This window comes from Perca flavescens, chromosome 11, assembly GCF_004354835.1.
Source record: "Perca flavescens isolate YP-PL-M2 chromosome 11, PFLA_1.0, whole genome shotgun sequence".
NCBI lineage: Eukaryota > Metazoa > Chordata > Actinopteri > Perciformes > Percidae > Perca > Perca flavescens.
In genome coordinates this window covers 33,290,600-33,312,951 of record NC_041341.1, presented here as the reverse complement: position 1 = coordinate 33,312,951, position 22,352 = coordinate 33,290,600, and the positions used below count along the sequence as shown (strand labels likewise).

The 22,352-nt window shown below is 43.8% G+C and overlaps 1 protein-coding gene across 1 annotated transcript in view; it reads left to right on the top strand.

Moving 5' to 3' along the window:
* hecw2a (HECT, C2 and WW domain containing E3 ubiquitin protein ligase 2a) overlaps positions 1-22,352 on the top strand; it is a 54,489-nt gene that overhangs the window by 23,215 nt on the left and 8,922 nt on the right. The window contains exons 6-25 of the mRNA XM_028590484.1: positions 148-317; positions 887-1,026; positions 1,669-1,769; positions 1,866-2,707; positions 4,579-4,882; positions 5,864-5,956; positions 6,597-6,747; positions 7,658-7,764; positions 8,072-8,196; positions 9,282-9,467; positions 10,781-10,915; positions 12,322-12,424; positions 12,525-12,621; positions 12,993-13,076; positions 13,217-13,230; positions 13,523-13,606; positions 15,180-15,300; positions 16,406-16,519; positions 19,373-19,525; positions 21,273-21,371. Of these exons, the coding sequence (XP_028446285.1) occupies positions 148-317; positions 887-1,026; positions 1,669-1,769; positions 1,866-2,707; positions 4,579-4,882; positions 5,864-5,956; positions 6,597-6,747; positions 7,658-7,764; positions 8,072-8,196; positions 9,282-9,467; positions 10,781-10,915; positions 12,322-12,424; positions 12,525-12,621; positions 12,993-13,076; positions 13,217-13,230; positions 13,523-13,606; positions 15,180-15,300; positions 16,406-16,519; positions 19,373-19,525; positions 21,273-21,371 (3,223 nt within the window). The remainder of the gene's footprint in view (positions 1-147; positions 318-886; positions 1,027-1,668; positions 1,770-1,865; positions 2,708-4,578; positions 4,883-5,863; positions 5,957-6,596; positions 6,748-7,657; positions 7,765-8,071; positions 8,197-9,281; positions 9,468-10,780; positions 10,916-12,321; positions 12,425-12,524; positions 12,622-12,992; positions 13,077-13,216; positions 13,231-13,522; positions 13,607-15,179; positions 15,301-16,405; positions 16,520-19,372; positions 19,526-21,272; positions 21,372-22,352) is intronic.

Below are 22,352 nucleotides of genomic sequence, written 5' to 3'. Positions count from 1 at the left end.
CCATGGCTAAGTGCAGTCTTAAAGAGTTGCTGGCATGGCTGTAGACTTTAAATCTTGTTTAGGGAGAAGGTGCATTGGTCTTTTACTTCCCCTAGTATTTAACCCTCTCTTGTTCACAAGCCTGCTGTCACTAACGCTTTGCCACAGATCTGCGTGCCACTGGCCTAAAGAAGGGCATGTTTTTCAATCCGGACCCATACCTGAAGATGTCCATCCACCCAGGGAAGAGGAGCGTCTTCCCCATCTTCAGCCACCACGGACAGGAACGCCGATCAGCCATCATCGCTAACACCACGAACCCCGTCTGGCATGGAGAGGTCCTTTCTATAGGGCTTTTATACACTGCACTACACCACTACACTGAGCCAGGGGTTCATGCATAGACTGTATACTGTAAGTGAAGCCAAAACATCTGGATCGCTCCCTGGTGGCTGGTATAGGCCCATGTTAGCTGATGGGACATGAGCCCAAGTTGTTTTTTTATTAGTTATTTGATGCTATTAAAACTGGGGTGAAACGTCATGATTGACAGCTGTGATTGACTCGCGATTGGTCTGGCGGGTGTATGGGTGGGACTTTGATACCACGGCTCCACCGCCCGATCATTACTGCAGACTCTGGCTCCAAGAGATATTTTGGCTTCTGTAAATATATTATACATTTCATATTATATATATATTTTGTACAGTGGGAGGAAGTGGAAACGCATCGTCCATCTTTACAGTATTTACAGTCTATCCACTGAGCATGCATCTTTCACATACAAATATACTCAGAGAATGTATCCAAACACACATTGGCATGCATTCTCTTTCGATCAACACATTATCAGTGCACAATTACACAAGAATGTATTGACTGTAAATGTTCGTCTGCTTCTCTGCAGAAATACACGTTTGTAGCGCTAATGACAGACATCCTGTACATCGAGGTAAAGGACAAGTTTGCGAAAAGCCGACCGATCATCAAACGCTTCCTCGGTCAGCTCACTATCCCTGTGCAGCGACTTATTGAGAAAATACCCGGGTGGGTAAAAAAACATGCTCACACACACACAGAACATACTCTATGTGTGCTCCATGTGACAAAAGTCAGCTTCAGTTCAGTCAGAAGGACAGTGATTATGAGAGAGAGTTCATGACTTTATTACTTAAAGGTGCCCTGCCATACAAAACCGTTTTTACTTGCATTTTTGGAAATATGTTAGGTCCATATATGATTGTGTTATGTGGTGAATGTTAAAATGAACTGCTACCTCTGAGAAATCAGGCCAATTACAAAAGCTGGTCAGTCTGACATCATATTGCCTGAGCTTATTACTATTCATTAGCTCGCCCAGTTGGGCTGGGTAAAGGATTCTGACAGCCAGGCTCTCATTGGCTAGCTGTTAGCCAATCAGATTCAAACAGCTTAGCTTGTTGAATATTAATGAGAACTGGCAGAAATTGAGCTGAGTCTTCCTGTAGGCTTTCTATACCACGCTAGAATGGCTTTAAACAAGGTAACCAAGGCATTTTTTCTACAAAAAATGTTACAGAGTCCACGGTAGAACTTCAGACATTACCATAAAGTCATGAAATACACGTGGCAGGGCACCTTTAAACTTGATGTGTGCAATGTCACTGATATCATGGTGTTAGTACATCTGTTTTTCTCTTTGCTGTCCAGAGTCCAGCCTGTGAGCTTCCCCCTGTGTCGGCGCCTGCCTACTGAACACGTTAGCGGCCATTTGCAGTTCAAATTGGAGCTCACTTCGACCGGGCCTGATGGTAAGTCCTTCATTGTAATTGCCAGTATTTCTGAATTTATTTTCTTTACGTTTGTCTTTCTCAACATCGAAATGCAACTTGCTCTGCCCACTGCAGGTGCCTCTCCTGAGTCTATCATTGGCATTTCATCCTTGAACGGAGCTCCAGGGACTCCATCCGATGATGAAGACCTGCCCCATCATCTTCCAGGAGTGGTCTCTTCAGGCCCTTCTCCTACCGGCTCCCAGGGCTCCCAAGGCATGTGGGAAGGCGGGGCCATGGCCTACCCAGAAAAGGACCTGCCTCTCGTTGGAGCCCAGGGCAGATTTGTGGAGCATGAAAGTCTGTCTTGCCATGAAATGCTCCAGAGGTCCCTCAGTGAGGGCCTGGCTGCTATCGAGGCCCCCAAAGGCCCCGGTGAGAGACCCTTGGGAGCGGCCTCACCGAAACTGCGCTCCAGCTTTCCCACACACACAAGGCTCAGCGCCATGTTGCACATTGATTCGGACGAGGACGATGAAAGGTCCGGTGCAAATGACATTGTTCCGGTGCCGCTGTCACCGCTGCTGATGAATGGCAAACCTTCAGATGTGGGCGGCCCAGATGAAGACGACCCGTTTCCCGAGCTCCACCAGGAGCCGGAGCAGCTGGAGGAGGAGGCCGAGGGTGCAGGCCGTGGGACAGAAGACGCGCCCCCTGAGGCAGAGGTGGCCCTGGAGATGGGGGCAGGTCTGGACTTGGAGGATGTTTTGGAGCTGGACGTCTTCTCCGAAGTGGATGAGGCTCCTTTCACAGAGGCGTTGTCCCATAATGCTTTGCCAGAGGGTGAGGTGCTTGAGGAAGGAAGGCAGCCTGGCGAGGACCCCTCCTCAGAGATTGACACCTGTTCCATGGCAACAGCCCCGCAGACAGTCTTCTCGTCATCAGAGAGCTGTCCAATCACAGTGACAGCTGCTGTGGTGAGTTCATTATCCTTCTACAGCAGGGGTAAAATAAGAATCACATTAAGGGCCAACATGTATATGTTTATTGACATGCTTTTATTTAATCAAAAAGTAAATTATTTTTGACTGTATTATTCCATGTCTCATATAGCTCTCTCACTTAAAGTTTGGTCGACATAAAGCCCTAAAAAGTCAGCATAAATGTTCCTTATCCGTCATAGAGTATTGCAAATCAGGCAAAACAATGATTACATATTTTACAGTAACCTGTTTCACAGCCTGAATATGAAAACTCTCTGGTTCTGAGTGTCAAAGACCGCTTTTGGTTTGGCGCACAACCAGGCGGGCCAAAATTGATTGTGTACTTAAATTGATATGCGGGCCGGATCACAACTTGCGAGGGACCAGAGTTGGACTGCGAGCCTTTAGTTTGACACGTGTTCTACGGTCACGAACCCAAGATTCAATTCTGGGTTCGCGTCATGTATCTTTTCTTTTGTATATTTTGCTTTTGTGCCATTTCTTTAACTTCTTTATGTTTGAGTGGATGTGTAGCCACAGTCCACTCTGCTGAGTGCCATTACTGTCCCCACAGTGCACACATTGTACTTAGCAGCAGTCTCCACTGGGTCCTAGTCCCAGCTGGATTCCTGTGACACTGCACTATATCACACTGCTGTAGCCACATTGACTGGATCGCCCCTGCAGTTTAGGTCATAAAACCCGCCCCCCTCAATGTTAGCAGATGAGCTATGGGCCAAACTAAATAATAAAAAAACAGGTCAAATACATTTTTCCTAAAGATGGTTTCTGCCATTTTAGGTAGCTCTGATCACGCTGATGTATGTTCAAGTGTTCATTTTTTCTGATGAGTTTGGTTTTTATTAGTTATTTGATGCTATAAAGAAAGGTATGAAACGTCATGATTGACAGCTGGGATTGACTCGCGATTTGTCTGGCGGGTGTATGAGCGAGATTTTGGCTTCACTCTTGAACACGCGGGAGGAAGTGTTGACGTGTCGTCCATCTTTATAGATAGTCTGTTAATTCCACGTTCAATACAGGATGTTAAATGCATATTCTCAAGGAGTTATTGAAAGATCATTCTGTCTGACTTGTCTTGACCCAGTAGATTTTCTAGGAACAGAGCATGAGTGGAACCCAGTGTTCTGTGTCTCCTTCTTTAATGGGATTGTTAGACAAAAGATCAATAATTGTTTCCTTTTAGCTGTCGCGCTACACACCAATGCACGTTTCCATGAGGTCAAACATTTCTCAGGTTTTTTTTGGTTTGTCTTGCTGATGGAGCCAATGCTACCTTATGTTAAGAGCTGCCATGGGTGTTAAGCGTGATTTTTGCTTCTGTGGAGGCTACCACGCAGAGCGAGAAGAGAACAGCAGGGCCGGCATGTGTGTGCGCGTGAGGAGTGTGTGGTAGAGCGAGTGAGAGAGTGACAGCGATTAGCTTCGGAGCTTCTAGAGTCATAGTGAGTCTCCCCTGTGTTTTCTGAACACAGTGGGAAATCTGGAGCAGGAAAAGTTAACCCTTGATTTCATGTTGTTTATGGAGAAGGAGAACCAGGAAATGAGTCGGGGGGGGGATGTGAAGCTACCAAGCCACGGCCAAGGGGACCAATCACAGTTGTTGCGATCTGCGTCACCGCGAGGTGTAGTAAAATCTTTTGAGAGGTGCACGGCAGGCAACGGCATAGGGTCCGTATCTACACGCACCTATGTACATACCCAGGGCGTTGATTTAACGCAGGAGCATAAATCGGCCTTTAACCGACTTCATGTAATTTTTTTTTTTATAGATCCTCATCTTTAATGGTTATCATTTTGTCTATTGTTTTCACTCATGTTTTATTTTGTGGGATATTTTGTAGGAAGCGGAGGAGGGAGCGGAGGCGGCCATAGATCCAGGGGGAGACGTAGTCTCCGGAACCCCACCAACTAATCAAGCCGTAGACGATGAAGGGGGAGGGCAGGTGGCTGTGACTGAGGCCGCAGGACAAGCTCCCCCAGCCAGCGAGCAAGTGGTGGTGGTCGCAGAGATCACGGTGAGGAGGCTGAGCCTGCAGGCTGCCGGGGGCGGGGCTGCAGAACAGGAAGGGGCGGGGACAAAGCCCCACGAGGAGGCGGGCTCCGCTGAGTCAGAGCAAGCCACCACAGAAACAGATGGAGAGGAAGGTACTCGACTTTGAATTACTTTTTTAAGCCACATTTTTCAAGAAATGCATTTTTTGAAATGAAAAAGTTTGTTTGGATTTGGAAGGGTCCCACTTGCTTAAAGGTCCCATGGCATGAACATTTCACTTAATGAGGTTTTTTAACATTAATATGAGTTCACCTGGCCTGCCTATGGTCCCCCAGTGGCTAGAAATGGTGATAGGTGTAAACCGAGCCCTAGGTATCCTGCTCTGATTTTGAGAAAATGAAAGCACAGATGGACCAATCAGGAATCTTCTCCTTATGAGGTCATAAGGAGCAAGATTACCTCCTCTTTCTCTGCTTTGCCCGCCCAGAGAATTTGGCCCACCCATGAGAGAGAGACATGGTTTCAAACGAGCAAAGTGGCTCCTCAACAGCTACAGACACAGAAATGGCACATCCTGAGGAAAGCTCATTGTGGGACTGGCTCTAGTGGCTGTAATTCTGCACCAAAGCTGAATTTTGGGAAAGAGACTTCAGATACAGTATTAGGGGACCACTAAGGTCTATATAAAAGAGACTTCAGATACAGTATTAGGGGACCACTAAGGCCTATATAAAAGAGACTTCAGATACAGTATTAGGGGACCACTAAGGTCTATATAAAAGAGACTTCGGATACAGTATTAGGGGACCACTAAGGTCTATATAAAAGAGACTTCAGATACAGTATTAGGGGACCACTAAGGTCTATATAAAAGAGACTTCAGATACAGTATTAGGGGACCACTAAGGCCTATATAAAAGAGACTTCAGATACAGTATTAGGGGACCACTAAGGCCTATATAAAAGAGACTTCAGATACAGTATTAGGGGACCACTAAGGCCTATATAAAAGCATCCAAAGAGCACCATGTCATGGGACCTTTAAAACAGTGCCATTTCAAACAATATGTTTTTATATTTGACCCTTATCACATTAAAACAAATTTCCTCTGTCGTATGTTTTCTGTGTTCAGGCACTCACGTTAACGGCCATCCTGTTCGCTCACTTCCTTCTGTGCGTCACGACATCCACCGATACCAACGTGTTGACGAGCCTCTTCCTCCCAGTGAGTGTGTGTGTCTGCATGCACCGTATTGTTTGTCTATTCTATCTGTTGACTTTTCATCTAGTCCCACCAGGAGGCCTTTGAGTAAAATATCTGGCTAATTATCATATTGATTGCCATTAAATCTGGTACAGATATTCATGTTTCCCCACAGGATGAACTCTAATAACTGTCCAAAACGTTGGTTCATAACTCAGTAACTTAATATCTGAACAAAAGTAATGGCATTCCTATCCGCCTCAGCTGTACTTTGTGTTTAGTGCAAATTAGCATACCTTAACATGCTAACACGCCAAACTGAGATGGTTACCATGGCAAACATTAAACTCGCTAAACATCAGCATGTTAACATTGTCATTTTGAGGATGTTAGCATGCTGATGTTAGCATTAGGCTCACAGAGTTACTAACATGTCTGTTGACCCAAAACGCACAAATACAGTATATTGTAAAAGAGATACATAATAAAGGATTCTTTATCTCTCTCTTCACAACTGGAGTAGGTCTTTTAACAGAATGCTTTATATTCAGTTGTTGATGTTATTATCTGTCATTTATTGTTTGCTAGCATTTATCGATACAGTTATGCTCCTCTGAGGCATTACCCACCTACTGTGTATTAATTATGAATTGCCTTTCAGACTGGGAGGCTCGGATCGACAGCCACGGGAGGATCTTCTTCGTGGACCACGTGAACAGGACCACCACATGGCAGCGTCCCACCGGACCCCCGGCGCCGCAGGGTCTGACCCGCTCCAGCTCCATCCAGCAGATGGAGCAACTCAACCGCAGGTGGGCTTTGGGACCACACATGTATTGTCTCACCAGTAAATGCCTTTATTGAGAAGTATAGTTAGGTGTGAAAGATGCTTACTGAATTGTCCCCTCTCCAATTTGTCTTGTTATGAATTCTCTTTAATGGGACATTGCCTTTTGGTTCATCTTTGTTTCTCTTTATCTTGAGGTTTTTGAACTAATGCAACATGTTGTCTCTTTGCTCAAAATGCCTTCCCTTTTAGTCTTTGATTTGACAGAGAACTTATTCCATCCATCCATCCATCCATTGTCATCCGGGTTGGGGGTCACGGTGGCAACAGGTCAGGTAGCCCAGATGTCCCTCCCAAGGCGTTCCCAGGCCAGTTGAGCTACATTATCCCACCAGCGTGTTCTGGGTCTACCCCCGGGGTCTCCTCCCAGTTAGACGTGCCTGGAAGACCTCCAATTCCCAGTCCCAGAACCACATCATCCACAAAATTAGAGGGAAGCAATTCTGAGGTCCCCAAACCGGACGCTCTCCGCCCCCCCGGCCGCCCCTTGAAATTCTGTCCATGAAAATCACAAACAAAGGGGCGGCCTCTAGCTCACCCAGTAAGAGCGTGCGCCCCATGTAGGCTGTCCTTTGCAGCGGCCCGGGTTCTAATCCAACCTGCGGCCCTTTGCTGCGTGTCATCCCCTCTCTTTCTCTCCCCCGTTCCTGTCTATCTTCTGTCACTCTTGACTAAAGGGAAATACCACATGAGGGACCCGAGGAGTAAACTATACTTTCACTACAGTAACTTTATCTTAATAATAATACATGTTATTTATAGAGCACTTTTGAAGGTACTCTAAGACACTTTACATACGTTAAAATGATCATAGAAAACAAGGTACTACAAATATGAAGAGAGAAAAATGTGAAAATGTTTACTCTTGATCCCAGGTACCAGAGCATCAGGAGGACCATTACCAACAGTGACCGCTCAGAGGAAACCCCCGTTGACCTGATTCCTGAACCAGAAAGTGAACTGATGCCTCACTCCATTTCGGGTTGGTTTCAACAGACCGATTACAGAAAAAAAACACACAAATAGAAGGATTAGAGGTTTCATTCACAAGAGCTCGGTACTCGATTTTCACCCAATTACATGACTCACCTCTTGAAGATGATTCATCTCTTGAAATACTATGTTAAGCCACGTGTCTGAAAAAGCTTTTATTTTATACACAAATGTCTCAGAATAGCGATGGTCCGTGCTGTGGAGATGATGCATTTTTGTTTGTTTCCTGACTAAACTGCTTCCATCAGTGTCTCCCTGTCTCAAGGTTTGACTCGTCTGGGTTGATTGTGTTGCAGAATACCGGCGAGACAGTGCAGTGGCTCACTCCAGTGGTCGCTCGCGTCTCTCCCTGCTGCTCCAGTCGCCCAGCGCCAAGTTCCTGTGCAGCCCCGACTTCTTCACCGTGCTGCATTCTAACCCCGTCAGTCCTACAGGCTTCACCGCCTCTGTCACCTCTCACTCTGCACTCCTTTTTAAGGCTGCTCGATAATGAAGAAAAAATCATAATCATGATTACATTGTCTCATTGTCTTTTGGAAAGATGTTGCATTTATTGAATTTATTTCATTCAGAACGCAACACAAAATAAGAGTTTACTTGCAAAATATAATGTGCAAAATATTTGTTTCTTGATTAAAAAAATGTTTTCGTAATCGTTTGGAGCGGAAACCAAAATCACAATTCAAGATTGAATCAAAATCATAATTCAATTAATGGCACAGCCCTATTCCTCTTACAGAGATCTGGCTACATACAAGCAGACATACTGTATTCTTAAACTCAAACTCAGCATTTTGGACATTTAATGCCAAAATATGTTGCAGTATAGGGTGTTAAAACATGTTAAAATATAGTTATACATTTGGTTTTTTTTTGTAAATTTGGTGACTTTATCCATTAAGACATTGCTCCATTTGTGAATTCTTTTGGACTAAGCAATACATAATTTGATGGAAGACAAATTAATCTATAGCCTAATTGGATTCATAATTTGCAGCTTCAGTGATATGCAGTTGCCCTTTCAAATCTTAGTTTGATCAAATCTCAGTCTCCAGCTCCATATGCCATATGGAAATTATGGATGAGATCAATAAGAGATGCATTTTGATGTATGATGCAGTAGTGTTTTTTTTCCAAAACTGCAAACATAAAAAGATATCTTGATAGCATATGAAAATAGTTCAAATGTCACTTTGCTTTCGTAACTGAAAATAAAATGTATTCAATTTAGTTAGGAAAACAAAGTGACATTTGAAGTCTCTGAACAGAGGTCTGACACCATGCTACACGCAGTACTGATCCTGCACTAACTATGCAGGACCCGTAGTACTGCATAGTTAAATTCTACTTTGCTCATTTAAGGACATTCCGTGGCTCATTAGAGAAGTCTTATTAACATCGTCTTCCATCTTATGTAAATGAAGTGATGAAATGTCTTCCCAGCTGTTCTCTAGTCTGCCTCGTGTCCCTCTTTGATGACCTCACCTCTCTGCCCTCTCTGCCCAGAGTGCCTACCGCATGTTTACGAGCAACACCTGCCTGAAGCACATGATCAGTAAGGTGCGTCGGGACGCTCATTACTTTGAGCGCTACCAGCACAACCGCGACCTCGTCACCTTCCTCAACATGTTCTCCAACAAGCAGCTGGAGCTTCCCCGCGGCTGGGAGATGAAGCACGACCACACTGGGAAGGTGGGTGTGTTCGGAGTCTCGCGTTGCCAGACCTCTCTCCCACAGCGCGGCGGAGGAAGGTCTGGATACACCTAGTCTATATCCTCGATGTTCCACTACCAGGATTGCTCCGTTCCCGCCGGAAAATCCACCGGATTTCACTCATTTAGGCTGGGGATCCGTTGCCTTGGGCTTCCTTTGCGTTGTAATTCTAACCTCCGGTGGATTTGTGAGGACTATGGTTAACTGCTCCTCAGATCTCTGCAGGGTAAATCCAGACAGCTAGCTAGACTATCTGTCCAATCTGAGTTTTCTTTTGCACAACTAAAACTACTTTTGAACATACACATGTTATCCCAAAACAAGTTCCTTCTTGAGACTATTTTGTAGCGGCACCGTGGCTTTTCTCGGGCTCTTAGCACCGCCCAAGACGATTGTGATTGGTTTAAAGAAATGGCAATAAACCAGAGCACGTTTTCCTGCCATCCCCGAATGCTACGTGGACTAGCCAGACTCTCCTCCAGTGCGTACACACACACGTACAGGATACAGGATAGGAGAAAAAAAATGCTCTAGGTTGTTTGCATTTCTTTAAACCAATCACAATCAGCTCCGCACGCTCCAACGACGGTGGCTCTGCTAAATAGTCTCGGGAAGGAACTTGTTTTTGTGGAACATTTGCACCCTGCAAAAGAAAACACACAAACGCAAAGAAAACATACAATATTAAATGATGTTAACTGTTGACACTATACAGTAACGTGAGCTATTTAAATTAACTGGATACATGGTTAATCCACATACATACAGTGTATCTCCGTGTGTGCTTCGTCCACAGCAATCCCACCAATCGGTCCCAAAACGTCCCAGTTAGAGAGGAAATGCCGTAAACATATTTGTAAATCTTCACAATCATTCCCAGAAAGAATCAAGCAGGCCTGCTTTTTTGCACCATCCAAATTGTCTTCAAAACTTGCCATTTTTTGTTGCTAGCTCAAAGTTTGTTGTTGTTTCCCGAAGAGAACAGAGTTTGAGAACGGCGACACACAGAGAGTGTGAGCCACGCACCAGATGTCAGGCTTTATTCTGGTAATGAACTTGTGTTGATCCGGACTAGTGTGTTTTTTGACCCCAAACCTTTGACTTTTGACCTGGGATTAGCCCAACCCTGAAACTGCTGTGTATGAAGGGATTGTAATCTCTGCTCAGCTGTCCAGTAGTCTTTACTGCTGCTTCTTTATAATCCGTAGTCTCAGCACGCTGTATGTGAAGATGTGTCTCTGTAGTGGAGTTTATCCATGCATGACCGTGGCTATTTGCATCTCAATCCTCAGCCCTTCTTTGTGGACCACAACTGTCGCTCCACAACCTTCATCGACCCTCGGCTACCCCTCCAGAGTTCTCGCTCCACGGGGCTGCTGGCCCACCGCCAGCACCTGAGCCGCCAGCGCAGCCACAGTGCTGGGGAGGTGAGAGAGTAGCCGCCACTGCACCACTTGTCACCTGGAGTCAACTCAAGGCTAGGAGAGACGTTTATAGATGCCAGTAAGAAGGAGAGAAATGCTCTGTGAGTCTCTGCACTGTGGGCGCAGGCAGGGAAGTTCTCCTGCTACTGTAGTCCCGGGGGTGGAGCCATCCAGCAAGGACATCAGTCAGGTCATGTAGAGAGTAGAAAGTTAATTGCAGTAATTTGACCCAATCCCTAGTACAGTGAAACATCACCTCATTTTAAAATCATCAAATGTTGTTGTCTTTGACTTGGTCTTTCTAGATATTCTATTATACAACGAGTAGATCGGACCAGGCCATCTGATTGGTCAACTAGACATTCAGAACGAGCTCAAAGTTTTGTTTTTATATGTGTAGTAATTATTCATTTTGGGAAATCCCCCGATCTCTACAAAGCTAGTGTTAGAGGGAAAGAAGGAGGGACTACAAATCGTCTCTGTTGATTTTCTTTATTTTATTTTGAGAGCGAATTGCCCCACAATACAAAAACAGTGATTATAAATTTCATTTTGTTGGTAACCGTTAATAAAAAATATAATCGCATTATTACACCCGAAGGTGTGATATGACGTCATGTTAATGGCACTTCAGTGATGCTTACGTACCGAGGCGAGTGCCACATCACAGTGTTGCTAATAATATAGTTACATCACACCCTCCTGTGTAATATTGCTAACATCTATCCCAGGAATAACTAAAAGAATCTTCATAAACATATGTAGATTTAATAAGGAAGAGAGGCAGGTTGCTCCCATCTTGTTGCCACTCATCTCTTCCAAAGCTCAGCTGTATGTAGGAATAGGACAGCATCACTTAGTTGCCTTTTAAGTCCATAGAAGTTACAACATTACCTGGTTGAGCTAAGAATTTTGGATAGGCCTTACCGGTTCCTTTAGGAAAGAATCTGTGCGTTGTATACTGATGCAGCAGGGAATGTTTAAAAAAAGAAATCTTTCACCTGATGCATTCAAGGGCTTTGTGGAATATCTGATATCTGAGAGGCTGACAGGAAACTGTCTAGGATTACCAAGTTTGTCTTCTAGGTTTGGCTTTCTGATTTTACACAGCAGCTATCTGAAAGGCTGACTACATTCCTACTGTGATTTTTACTTTTTTCAAACCAATTCAAATCTCTGCTTTGACTGCTCTGCTAAGTTGATTTTATACAATAGCGGAATGAACTGACTGGGAGATTGTAGATCTATGCTAGTGTTATGCTATGGAGAAAGGTTGGCAGAAACATAAGAAATACGAGATTTGTAGTCAGTGGGCCAGAACATGCAGAACTGCCAGGCTGCTGACTGGCAGGTGGATCGGCCTCAGAACTAGGATATGATCTGAACCCTAGTGCTTCCTCCTGTCACAGGTGGTGGACGACTCTCGCCAAGCCAACCCGCCCATCCTGCCCCGACCGTCCAGCACCTTCAGCGGCTCCAGTCGAAGTCAGTACCACGACGTGGTTCCTGTGGGTAGGTCAGGCACCAGCAAATGTCAGCATGCATGACGTGTAAAAACACACACACACACAAAGAGACACAGATATAAATGCACATTCCTCGTTTTCTGCAGCCTACAATGACAAGATAGTGGCGTTTCTACGGCAACCCAACATCGTCGAGATCCTGCAGGAAAGGCAGCCGGAGCTCGCCAGGAATCACTCGCTCAAGTACGCCTCTCACTCCTCTGTCTTCCTCTCACTTCCTCCATCTATCTTTGGCTCACAGTTTCCCCTCTCTCTCTCTCTCTCTCTCTCTCTCTCTCTCTCTCTCTCTCTCTCTCTCTCTCTCTCTCTGTAGCTTTGCTCACATCCAACACCTCCATTATCATCATCAGTCAAACTGAACACACAGTTAACCTTTAATCCTAATGGATTGTGTCAGTTTACCCCCTGACGTCTGTGTGTGTGTGTGTGTGTGTGTGTGTGTGTGTGTGTGTGTGTGTGTGTGTGTGTGTGTGTGTGTGTGTGTGTGTGTGTGTGTGTGTGTGTGTGTGTGTGTGTGTGTGTGTGTGTGTGTGCGTGCGTGCGTGCGTGTGCAGGGAGAAGGTGCAGTTTATTCGCAGCGAGGGAGTCACAGGGCTGGCTCGCCTCTCCAGCGATGCTGACCTGGTCATGCTGCTGAGGTGAGAGCTGTACATGTGTGTTTGTGGGTCGGGGTGGGCGAAAATTATAACCAGCTGGCTCCATCACTTCCAGGAATACAAGTCTACTGTAATTGCCACTTTATCCACCTACGGCATGCTAATGCCAATGCTCTTCTAAGATGTATGTTTCCTTGTAACATGAGCCATCACTTAACAATATTCTGCACTAGTTATTTATTTATTACTCCGTGTCACCGCCCACTGTGCAATATGGCGTTCCCTATTCATCTGTATCATATTCATCTGTATATCTATATATATTCTTCCCACCTTTATATAAAAGAAGTGTTTATAGTGTACATATTCACCGTTAATACTCTCTACTAATACTTTCTATTTCCTATTATGTGTTTTTTGTTCAATGAAGTCTTATCTTATCCCCTCCCGACTGTGTCTGTGTGCGTGCCCTTCTCTCTTGTCTGCAGCTTGTTTGAAGGAGGAGGTGATGTCGTATGTGCCGCCGTTACTCCACCCGAGCCACTGCCTCTCATCTCCTCAGAGCTCCCCTGGTGAGTGTCTGTCTCACCCTGCGTCTGCATCTACTTTATTGGCACCATACAACTTTTCCTCTTTTATTAAATACTTTCTTTTGATTAAAATTTCACGCCTACCACCGTGAGGTTTGGTTCACCCTGTTTTAATAAATAAAAAGGCTCAATTTCAAAGTGTTTTTGTATATAACACCGGCTGATGTCAGGCTAATATAAAACATACTTGGTCTGGGTAGCTCACCTTGTAGAGCACGCGCCCATATGTGGAGGTTTACTCCTCGACGCAGCGGCCGCGACTTTGACTCCGACCTGCGGCCCTTTGCTGCATGTCATTCCCCCTCTCTCTCCCCTTTCACGTCATCAGCTGTCCTTCAAAAAATAAAGGCCTAAAATGCCCAAAAAATAATCTTAAAATAAAAAATAAAACATACTTTACATGTGCACTCACATTCCCTCTTAACCCCCCAACCTGTACACACACATACATGCATGCTTAGTTTTCTGTCTTTTATTCCTAAACATTTCCATAATAATCTGATGGACATAAACAATCTCATTAATAAATGAATGATCAAACGTCTACAGTAGAGCTGTAGTCGGGCCTTAAAAGTTCGGCCCGACAATGCCCGAGCCCGACAGAAGTCGGCCCAAGCTGAAGAGCTGTTTACGCACACAGCTCTTTTGCCTTTTGTTAAGAATGAGTCATTTCTCATTATGCACATGGTCAAACATTTTCCACACCTCACACTTTTCTTTCTTTGCCGGTGCAACCAAAACGTAATCGCCAGAGGCTCGGGCCAGCCTCCATTTCACCTCCTCAGCATCCATTTTTGCGCTAATCGAAACTCCTCACCTGACCGCTCATTTACCACACAACCCGGAGCGCAAGCCCGAGCCCGGCCCGAGCCCGTGTAAAATGATAGAAATCCGGGTCCTGTCGGGTTCTGGCAAAGATCTTCGGCTCTAGTCTACAGGTTGTACAACAGACTTAATACTACCTGTTGATTGATTGACAGTTAAATTAGTACAATTAACTACAACCAGTAGTTGCCTAATTCAGAACGTGCATATCAAGTCGCCATATATTAATACGTTTTAATTCAATAACAAAATTTATAAAAATAAATGATTAAGTCTTCTGGAACAGTGAGTTTTTAAGTAGTGGTAGTAGTAGTTTAAGTAGTTGACATGCCAACACACACTCATCTGTCGGTGTTTAGTCTGTTCTCTCTCTACACTGAGCCGACCTGGAGTCTTAAACTGTTGAACCAGAACACAGACGGATGAAGAGATGTGTCTCTGTGCATTGGGTGTCTCTCAAATGAATGACACAACAGTCTGATACGAAATCACAATCCAGGAATGACCTGCATGCACTACTCTGACTCTCAGATTTCAGTTCTTTCTCACCCGTTCAGGCTAAAGCCTATTTAAAATCTCATTTCATCTCAATATCCCTGCATCTGTTTTCCATTTTCTTTTTCTTTTTTTACCCATCTCTGTCCACCTTTTCTTTGTTGGTTTACCCACTTTCATTGTCCATTTTCTCTGTCTTTTTTCCCGTGCCTTCTTTCTCTCTCTTATGTCTCAGGCACCCAGCGAGCTAATGCCCGCGCTCCTGCTCCCTATAAGCGAGATTTTGAGGCTAAACTGAGAAACTTCTATCGAAAGCTGGAGACCAAGGGCTATGGACAGGGACCCGGAAAAGTCAAGTAGGTTTAAACCCAGCAGTTGAAATAGATTTGTGTAAAGGATTGTCTAAATGTAGCACTGATTTATATAAACATCTAAAATAACTAGTCATTATGGCCAGTTCATGAAGGTTTCTGCATTTACTGTTCTAAGAGATGTCTTTTCAGGAGTGGGTTGGGAGATGGGAGAGCAACAGTGCTAATTCCTTTATCTATAGCATCATCTCATACTGAGAACATGTCATTACATTGACATACTTAAGGGAGATTAGTTTCTCTGAAAGGTACAAGTAACAGTAATACAAAAAAAATGGAGTTACATGATGAATACATTATGAATATCTTATGAATATGTTGACGATGGAAGACACTTCATTTGGGCTTTCCGGTGTTAAAGGATACGTACTAGGCTGACATGGTCCTTCATCACCATGACACACACACACACACACACACACACTGTAGTTTATTTAGACTGAATCCTATACACACTGTCCTGCTGCTGGAAATACTCACTAGAGTACACACTATCAATCCGCAGCTGAAAATAGTCCCCAACAAATGCACTATTTATTCCTGTTTGAGTAACGTTTGCTACAGTGACTAGCTGTTTTGTGGAATTACTGAGGCTTTTAAACAAACACATTTGTGATTCTGTAAAGATCAGGTCAGTAGGAACTAGTCATGGCCAAATGGGGCTTAGTGAAGCATTTTCTTTATTTTCTGAGCCCACTAGATGGAAACTCTTGAGAAAAAGGCTCATGGAATGGCAATTCGGTGTGCTTTCAACCCTTTTTTTGAACAGAGAGCTGCATCTAGTGGGTTTAGAAAATAAAGAAAATGCTTCATGAAGCTACGTTTGGCCATCACTAGTAGGAACCAAGACATTTTTGGGTTAAGTGTCACAGACAGAGTAGGGAATTGGGAGACGGACTAAGGCATTATTGGTTGGAAATTTCTAGAATAATCCTTCTTGCTTAAGTTTCAACTCTCAGCTGGGTTTTACAGTGTAGTCACTTTCATTGGCCTTATATGTATGTGTGTGTGTGTGTGTGTGTGTGTGTGTGTGTGTGTGTGTGTGTGTGTGTGTGGTTGTGTGTGCGTGTGTGTGTGTGTGTGCTCCCAGGCTCATCATACGCAGAGACCACCTCCTGGAGGACGCCTTTAACCAGATCATGTGTTACTCCCGTAAAGACCTGCAGCGGAGTAAACTTTACGTCAGCTTCGTGGGCGAGGACGGGTGAGATTTCCTCATCATGCTTCAGACCAGTGCAAGTGTGAAGTGTGTGTATTTGCTAACTGTAATTGATTCAAGGTAGTTTTGATGAGCATTCATTTTATTTTATTATAGATATTAATTTATCTTTAGTTTCAACATGTACAATTACACACACACATATCTGATAACATCCCAGCAAATCCACTGTCTTCTGGTGAATGAGCAGCTGGAGCAAGTGGGTGGGAAAAGAATTACATGGAGTATTTTAACATCAATAGGTTGTTATTGTAAACAGATCAGGCTCATTACATAGCTGATTGGCAGCATCTACACTGTTTTTGAATGACTATTATATCTGTTGGTCTCAGTTAATTGTATTATCTTTTTCTTTTTGCAAATGCAAAAGGGCCGATGATTGTAGGGGCCCTATCTTGCACCCAGCGCAGCGCAGCACACAGCCCAATGCAAGTGTCTTTGCTAGTTTAAAAGGGTGATAGAATGATTATGTAGGGTATTTCACACTGTTCCTTAAGGTCTCCTAATGGGGTATGTAACATTGATTGGGCTGAAAATTGCCCGGTTGCTATTTTATGGGCCCTTATGCATCCCTATGTTTTGGCCCTATTTAGAACGAGAGCTTTTCTTCCAAATATGGTATGCTCATGAATATTTAGATGAGCTGTGTGCTGATTGGTTGACATACATACATTGGAGATGAGACAGCAGGTCTCATATTTCAGACACTGCAAGGTTTCGTTACTAAATTAACTTCTGAGACTTTTTTTATGCGAGAAATCAACTATTATAAAGCTCAAATATGGGCCGTTTCACAAAAATTGATGTCTAATTTCAAATTTGGTAAGACGTGTCGGACTTCAGGAGGTCCACACTGTCTGACGAGACAGCGGGGCTCGGGGCTCCGCGGAGCTGGCCGGCTGCAGGCCCTGGAGCTCCATCAGGGCCTTGGCATTTGGTAGTCCAGTAACCCAGAAACGGTGACTTTGCGCGGGTACGGAGCGCCGCAGGCTTCCGGCCGTGACGGAGATCCATCTAGCTCACAGCAAGCCGGGGTCTGTGAAGGAGGACACGCCGGGCGGCGAGGCAACACCGGCCGCTGTCATGTTAGCCTGCTGAGCTCCTGCTGAACTGCGACACACATATTTGACCTCTACATAGTTGATTTCTCGCATAAAACAGTCTCAGAAGTGAATTTAGTAATTTAAAAGCGGACAAACAATGTATAACATTTCTGAGATCATTTCAGAGCGTGACCTAGATTCAGAAGACTACCTGATCTCAGGTCAGTGGTGTAGCCTATGTAAATATTGGGGCGTGACAAAGGTAGAGACTAGAGCCAAATGAGGAGGTTAGTTGAGATTTGTTTTCAGAGGCAGTTTCAAATCGTGAGATTTGCAGAGGAAAGAGGTGTCAATGGGATTTTGAGGTTCTATGTATGTCCTATTTACCCTCCAAACTCTCGTTATTCAACTATAACAAGGTAAAATCTGTTTTACATTCTATCACCCCTTTAAGACCGACGCAGTTGTCAATTTCCCGTCCAGCGCCCACATCGTTTAAATAGCAAATGCACCTGCGCCCATCTGTGCGCCCATGGGCGTGCTGGTCTTACAGGGAGGTGTGTTCAGGTGCATTCTGGGCATATTGCTATCTTGAGGCAGCGGGAAGTGATCGCGCCATTGACCAACAAAAAGCTGGTCAAAAGTCAATAACGCAGCATTTCATTGTTCTTTTAACAGCGCATTAGTAAAATGCTCCTAGGCTCGTGCACAGCACGCACACACTCTGCTTGTTACACACACACAGGGAAGCGCAGCAGCACACAAATGCAGAAGATTACAAATAAAAATAATACGGTGCAAATCCTCCATCATAATAGCAATGCTCCAAGATCCAAACGCGCCTGGCTTTTAAAGGGAATGGGAGATGACACTCTGATTGGTTGATTGCATGTTACGCCAAAAACATACCTATGATTAATGACACTAAGTACAACCCTTTAGAACCATGCGCCCGGCGCACAGACCCTTAATGCACCTGTGCCATGCGCTTCACACCGTGCGCTTAGATCGTTAAAATAGGGCCCTAGGACTGTATCTTTGCTGAAATAACCGCCAGTTCTTTGGTTTTTGCGTAGATTGTTGTCCACACCAGTAATTGCCAGACCCAAATGAAATCTGCAGATTTTTAGTTTTCAGCGTTGATCCAGAATAGAAATCTACGGAATTTAGCGTAATGTTTTTTTTGCATTGGGTGGAGATGTGTTAACATTCTGAGGTTTAATTGAATTATTTTAATTTGTTTAGAATCTGCGGGAAATTTGCAGAAATCTGCGGTAAATCCTTTGCGTCCGCAGATTCCGCGTGGCCCCGGTAATTGCAGAAGAACAAGACTGTTGGGGAAATTATGATGCTTACTTTCCCTGTTGTTATTATTAAACTGTTTGCATAGAATAATATTACACTGAATACTCTAAACAAGATCACATGGAGCCATTGCGTGTCCTTGTCTGAGCACGGTGTGTTCCGGATGGCATACGTGCCCTCCCAGACCAGATAGGGGAGACGCCATAGACTCTGACAAGATAACAATTGACGACATCTACTGTGTATCATGATTTATTACATTTATTATAAAAAGCAGCTCTAGAGAGCTTTTCGTTAGGTCATTGTCTGTACTATTCTGTTGTGCGGAGAAGGCCTCCTTGTCGTGTTCTCAAGTAAAATGAACTTTAATATATCTTCAGTGGTCTCTGTCTATCATTTGTTAATAAAATGATTCTAACAAAGACAACATTCACCAAATGACTTTTCCGACTGATGTGTGTGTGTGTATTTCACCATGTGATGATTGCAGGCTGGACTACAGCGGACCCTCCAGAGAGTTTTTCTTCCTGGTGTCCAGAGAACTGTTCAACCCGTACTACGGCCTGTTTGAGTACTCGGCCAACGACACATACACTGTCCAGATCAGCCCCATGTCTGCCTTTGTCGACAACCACCATGAATGGTGAGGTTTCTATATATCTGTGTATCTACAGTATCAGTCCGTCGGTCTAATGTACGTTTGTTTGTTTGAAGGCGGTCTGCTGCTGTGCTGACTGTAAAGTGTCTATCTCGTATGCTCTTACTGCTGTGTGCTGATCCCCAAAATAGAAGTCATTTGCGGGTTGCTGTGTGGAAATTTGGAACAGCAATTTCTGGCTCACCAGTCAGTGACAGTGATTGGATTGACGCATTATGCATGGATGGATGGATGGAGGGATGGATGAAAGACTCATAAGATAAACTCAAGTCTTCAGGGGTTTGTTTATCACACGGGACAAATCTAGTGGCATAAATTGAAGAATGTCAAGTCAATCCTTGTGTTCTCGTAGAGACAGATGTGTCTGACAACCAGACAGATCGTCTGAATCATCGGCCCTGCTGATTCTGCTGGGCCCTGTTCTACACACTTCAGCACTGTTCTGACTCCGTTTTTGTATGTATTGTCATAAACAATGTCACCATCTGGTGCGTCCTCAGTTGGAAAGTGGACTTCAAATTTCACTTAAAGGAACACGCCACAGTTTTTTGAAATAGGGGTAATTCACAGTCTCCCCTAGATTAAGATAGGTGGGCAAACGCATTTTTTGTTTTGGTGTTGTGGGATATCTCTGCGCCCAAGTAGCAGTGCTTCGCCCCAATATAGTCCCAAGTCAATATCTGCCTAGGAAATCGTCTAGTCTTGATCTGCATTGCTATTTTTACTTGTTGTGAATACGCAGGCCACAAGAAGTAATTAGGTTGTTTTTGTTGTTGTTGTTGGCTCACTTTTACTCACGACATGCTATCCGGCAACAAAGGATTCCATTCACTATGCTAAGCTACACTAGCGGCGGCGCCACCGGACTAAGACAATGCATGCACAGAGACACATTTGCCCACCTATATAAAAATATAGAGGAGACGGTGAATAAACCTATTTTAAAAAATGGTGGCCTGTTCCTTTAAGCCCGTTAAATACTACATGAAACACTTCATGGAAGAATCTAGTACACACCAGCCAACTAACTAACAAAATGAAATTTAAAATCTGCTAAATTATGCTCCTACTGTCAACATCTGAAAGAGTAACCCCCCCCCCCTCCATCTGGTACTCAGAGCTGGCCTTACTAAACCCTTCATTTCAGACTGTTTTTATTGTGCTGAAGATTATTGTACAGTAACAGTAATTGAAGCTCATTTTTGTTGGAAAGTAAAAGAGTACAATCATCAATCTATATAAAGAACATTTGGAACAAAAATACAGAATAAAAAAATAAAAAAAAACACAAGACGAGACCCTCATTTCCCCATTACCCTTCCCCCGTTCCTCAACTTACTACTCTTACTCATTCAGCTCACCAACAAAATACAACAGTGCGTCAGGTATGATATAAAGGGCTGCCAAATCTTACAGCATTGTGCTAGTTTGTCCTTTCATTCATATTCTTTCCTTTCCAGATGCAACATTTTGGGTGTAGGAACGGTTGTTCCTTTCCATGACAGTGAGAAAGGAATTGTTGTTGGGACAAATCAGTAAAGGTTGTGGTTCTAATGGAGTGTTTATAATATCTGAGATGTTTTTAAAGATATGAGTCCAGAAAGGTGTAATTGTGGGACCTGATAGGAAACTATGAAAATGGTTGCTTCTGAGGATCTGAAAAAATAATTTCAAAGGACTGTTCAATTCAATTCTGATGCCTGGATTCACCTGTATATGTTCTCTGTTGTAGGTTTCGCTTCAGTGGGCGTATCCTGGGCCTGGCCCTGGTCCATCAGTACCTGCTGGATGCCTTCTTTACCCGACCTTTCTACAAGGGGCTTCTTCGCATGTAAGACCCTAACCCTCAGCCTGCTTTCCTCTGACTTCCCGTTCCATGCCAGCCTGCAGGGCACCAGCACTTCCAATCAGATCCCCCTCAGTAACTCTATGAGAGCGTGCTGAGAATCTAAGTGTTTGAGTCAGGTCCTCTCAGCCAGCAGCTGGCAGTAGGAGCAGCATCCTTATTAATAGCTCTGTCCAAACAACCTCAAACCCTGCCAAATGTCTGCACTAAAGACAGATGTTTACTACGGCTGTCAATCGATTCAAATATTTAATCCTAATTAATCACATGATTGTCCCTAGTTAACTTGCAATTAATCGCAAATAAATCACACCTTTTTTATCTGTTCTAAATGCACTTTAAAAGCGATATTTTTCAAGTTTTTAATGCTCAAGTTGTAGTTGAGACTGGACGTACTCCGGTGGTGACTCAATTCACATCGACAGTACACGCAAATAACTTCAGTCTCGTGGAGAGAACCATCTGGAAGGGCTTTGAAACTCAACTTGACATACACAAGACCTTTTTCTTTATCCATTTCTACTCAAAGAGCTTTGTTGGGGGGGTGTGCTCTTTAATGATCATCGATTTAGATAAAAATGTAAGGAATAAAGCCTGTTACTCAGAACGGGAAGTCTCTCTTTAGGTTAAGTGTGTGGCTCTTCAAAAAACCTTTTGTGTTTGATTCAGGATCAGGTGTAACCTCCGGAGCGTAAAAATCTAATTTCTATTTTCTAATGACATCAAATATTTCATGCTGCATTACAGGGAAAAAAAGATACCTTGAATTTTGTATTTGTTGTAATGGTGAAGTATAAAAAAAACATATTTTTCATGTTTTTTGTTTTCAGTATAAAAAAATATCCACATGACTGTTCACTTAATAAATATGAGCTATAAAATGGCTATAAATAGCTAACTCACTGTCGCCATGGCAACACTATACTTCCTGTTTACATTAGTCAATGCATGATGGGGATAGTATAT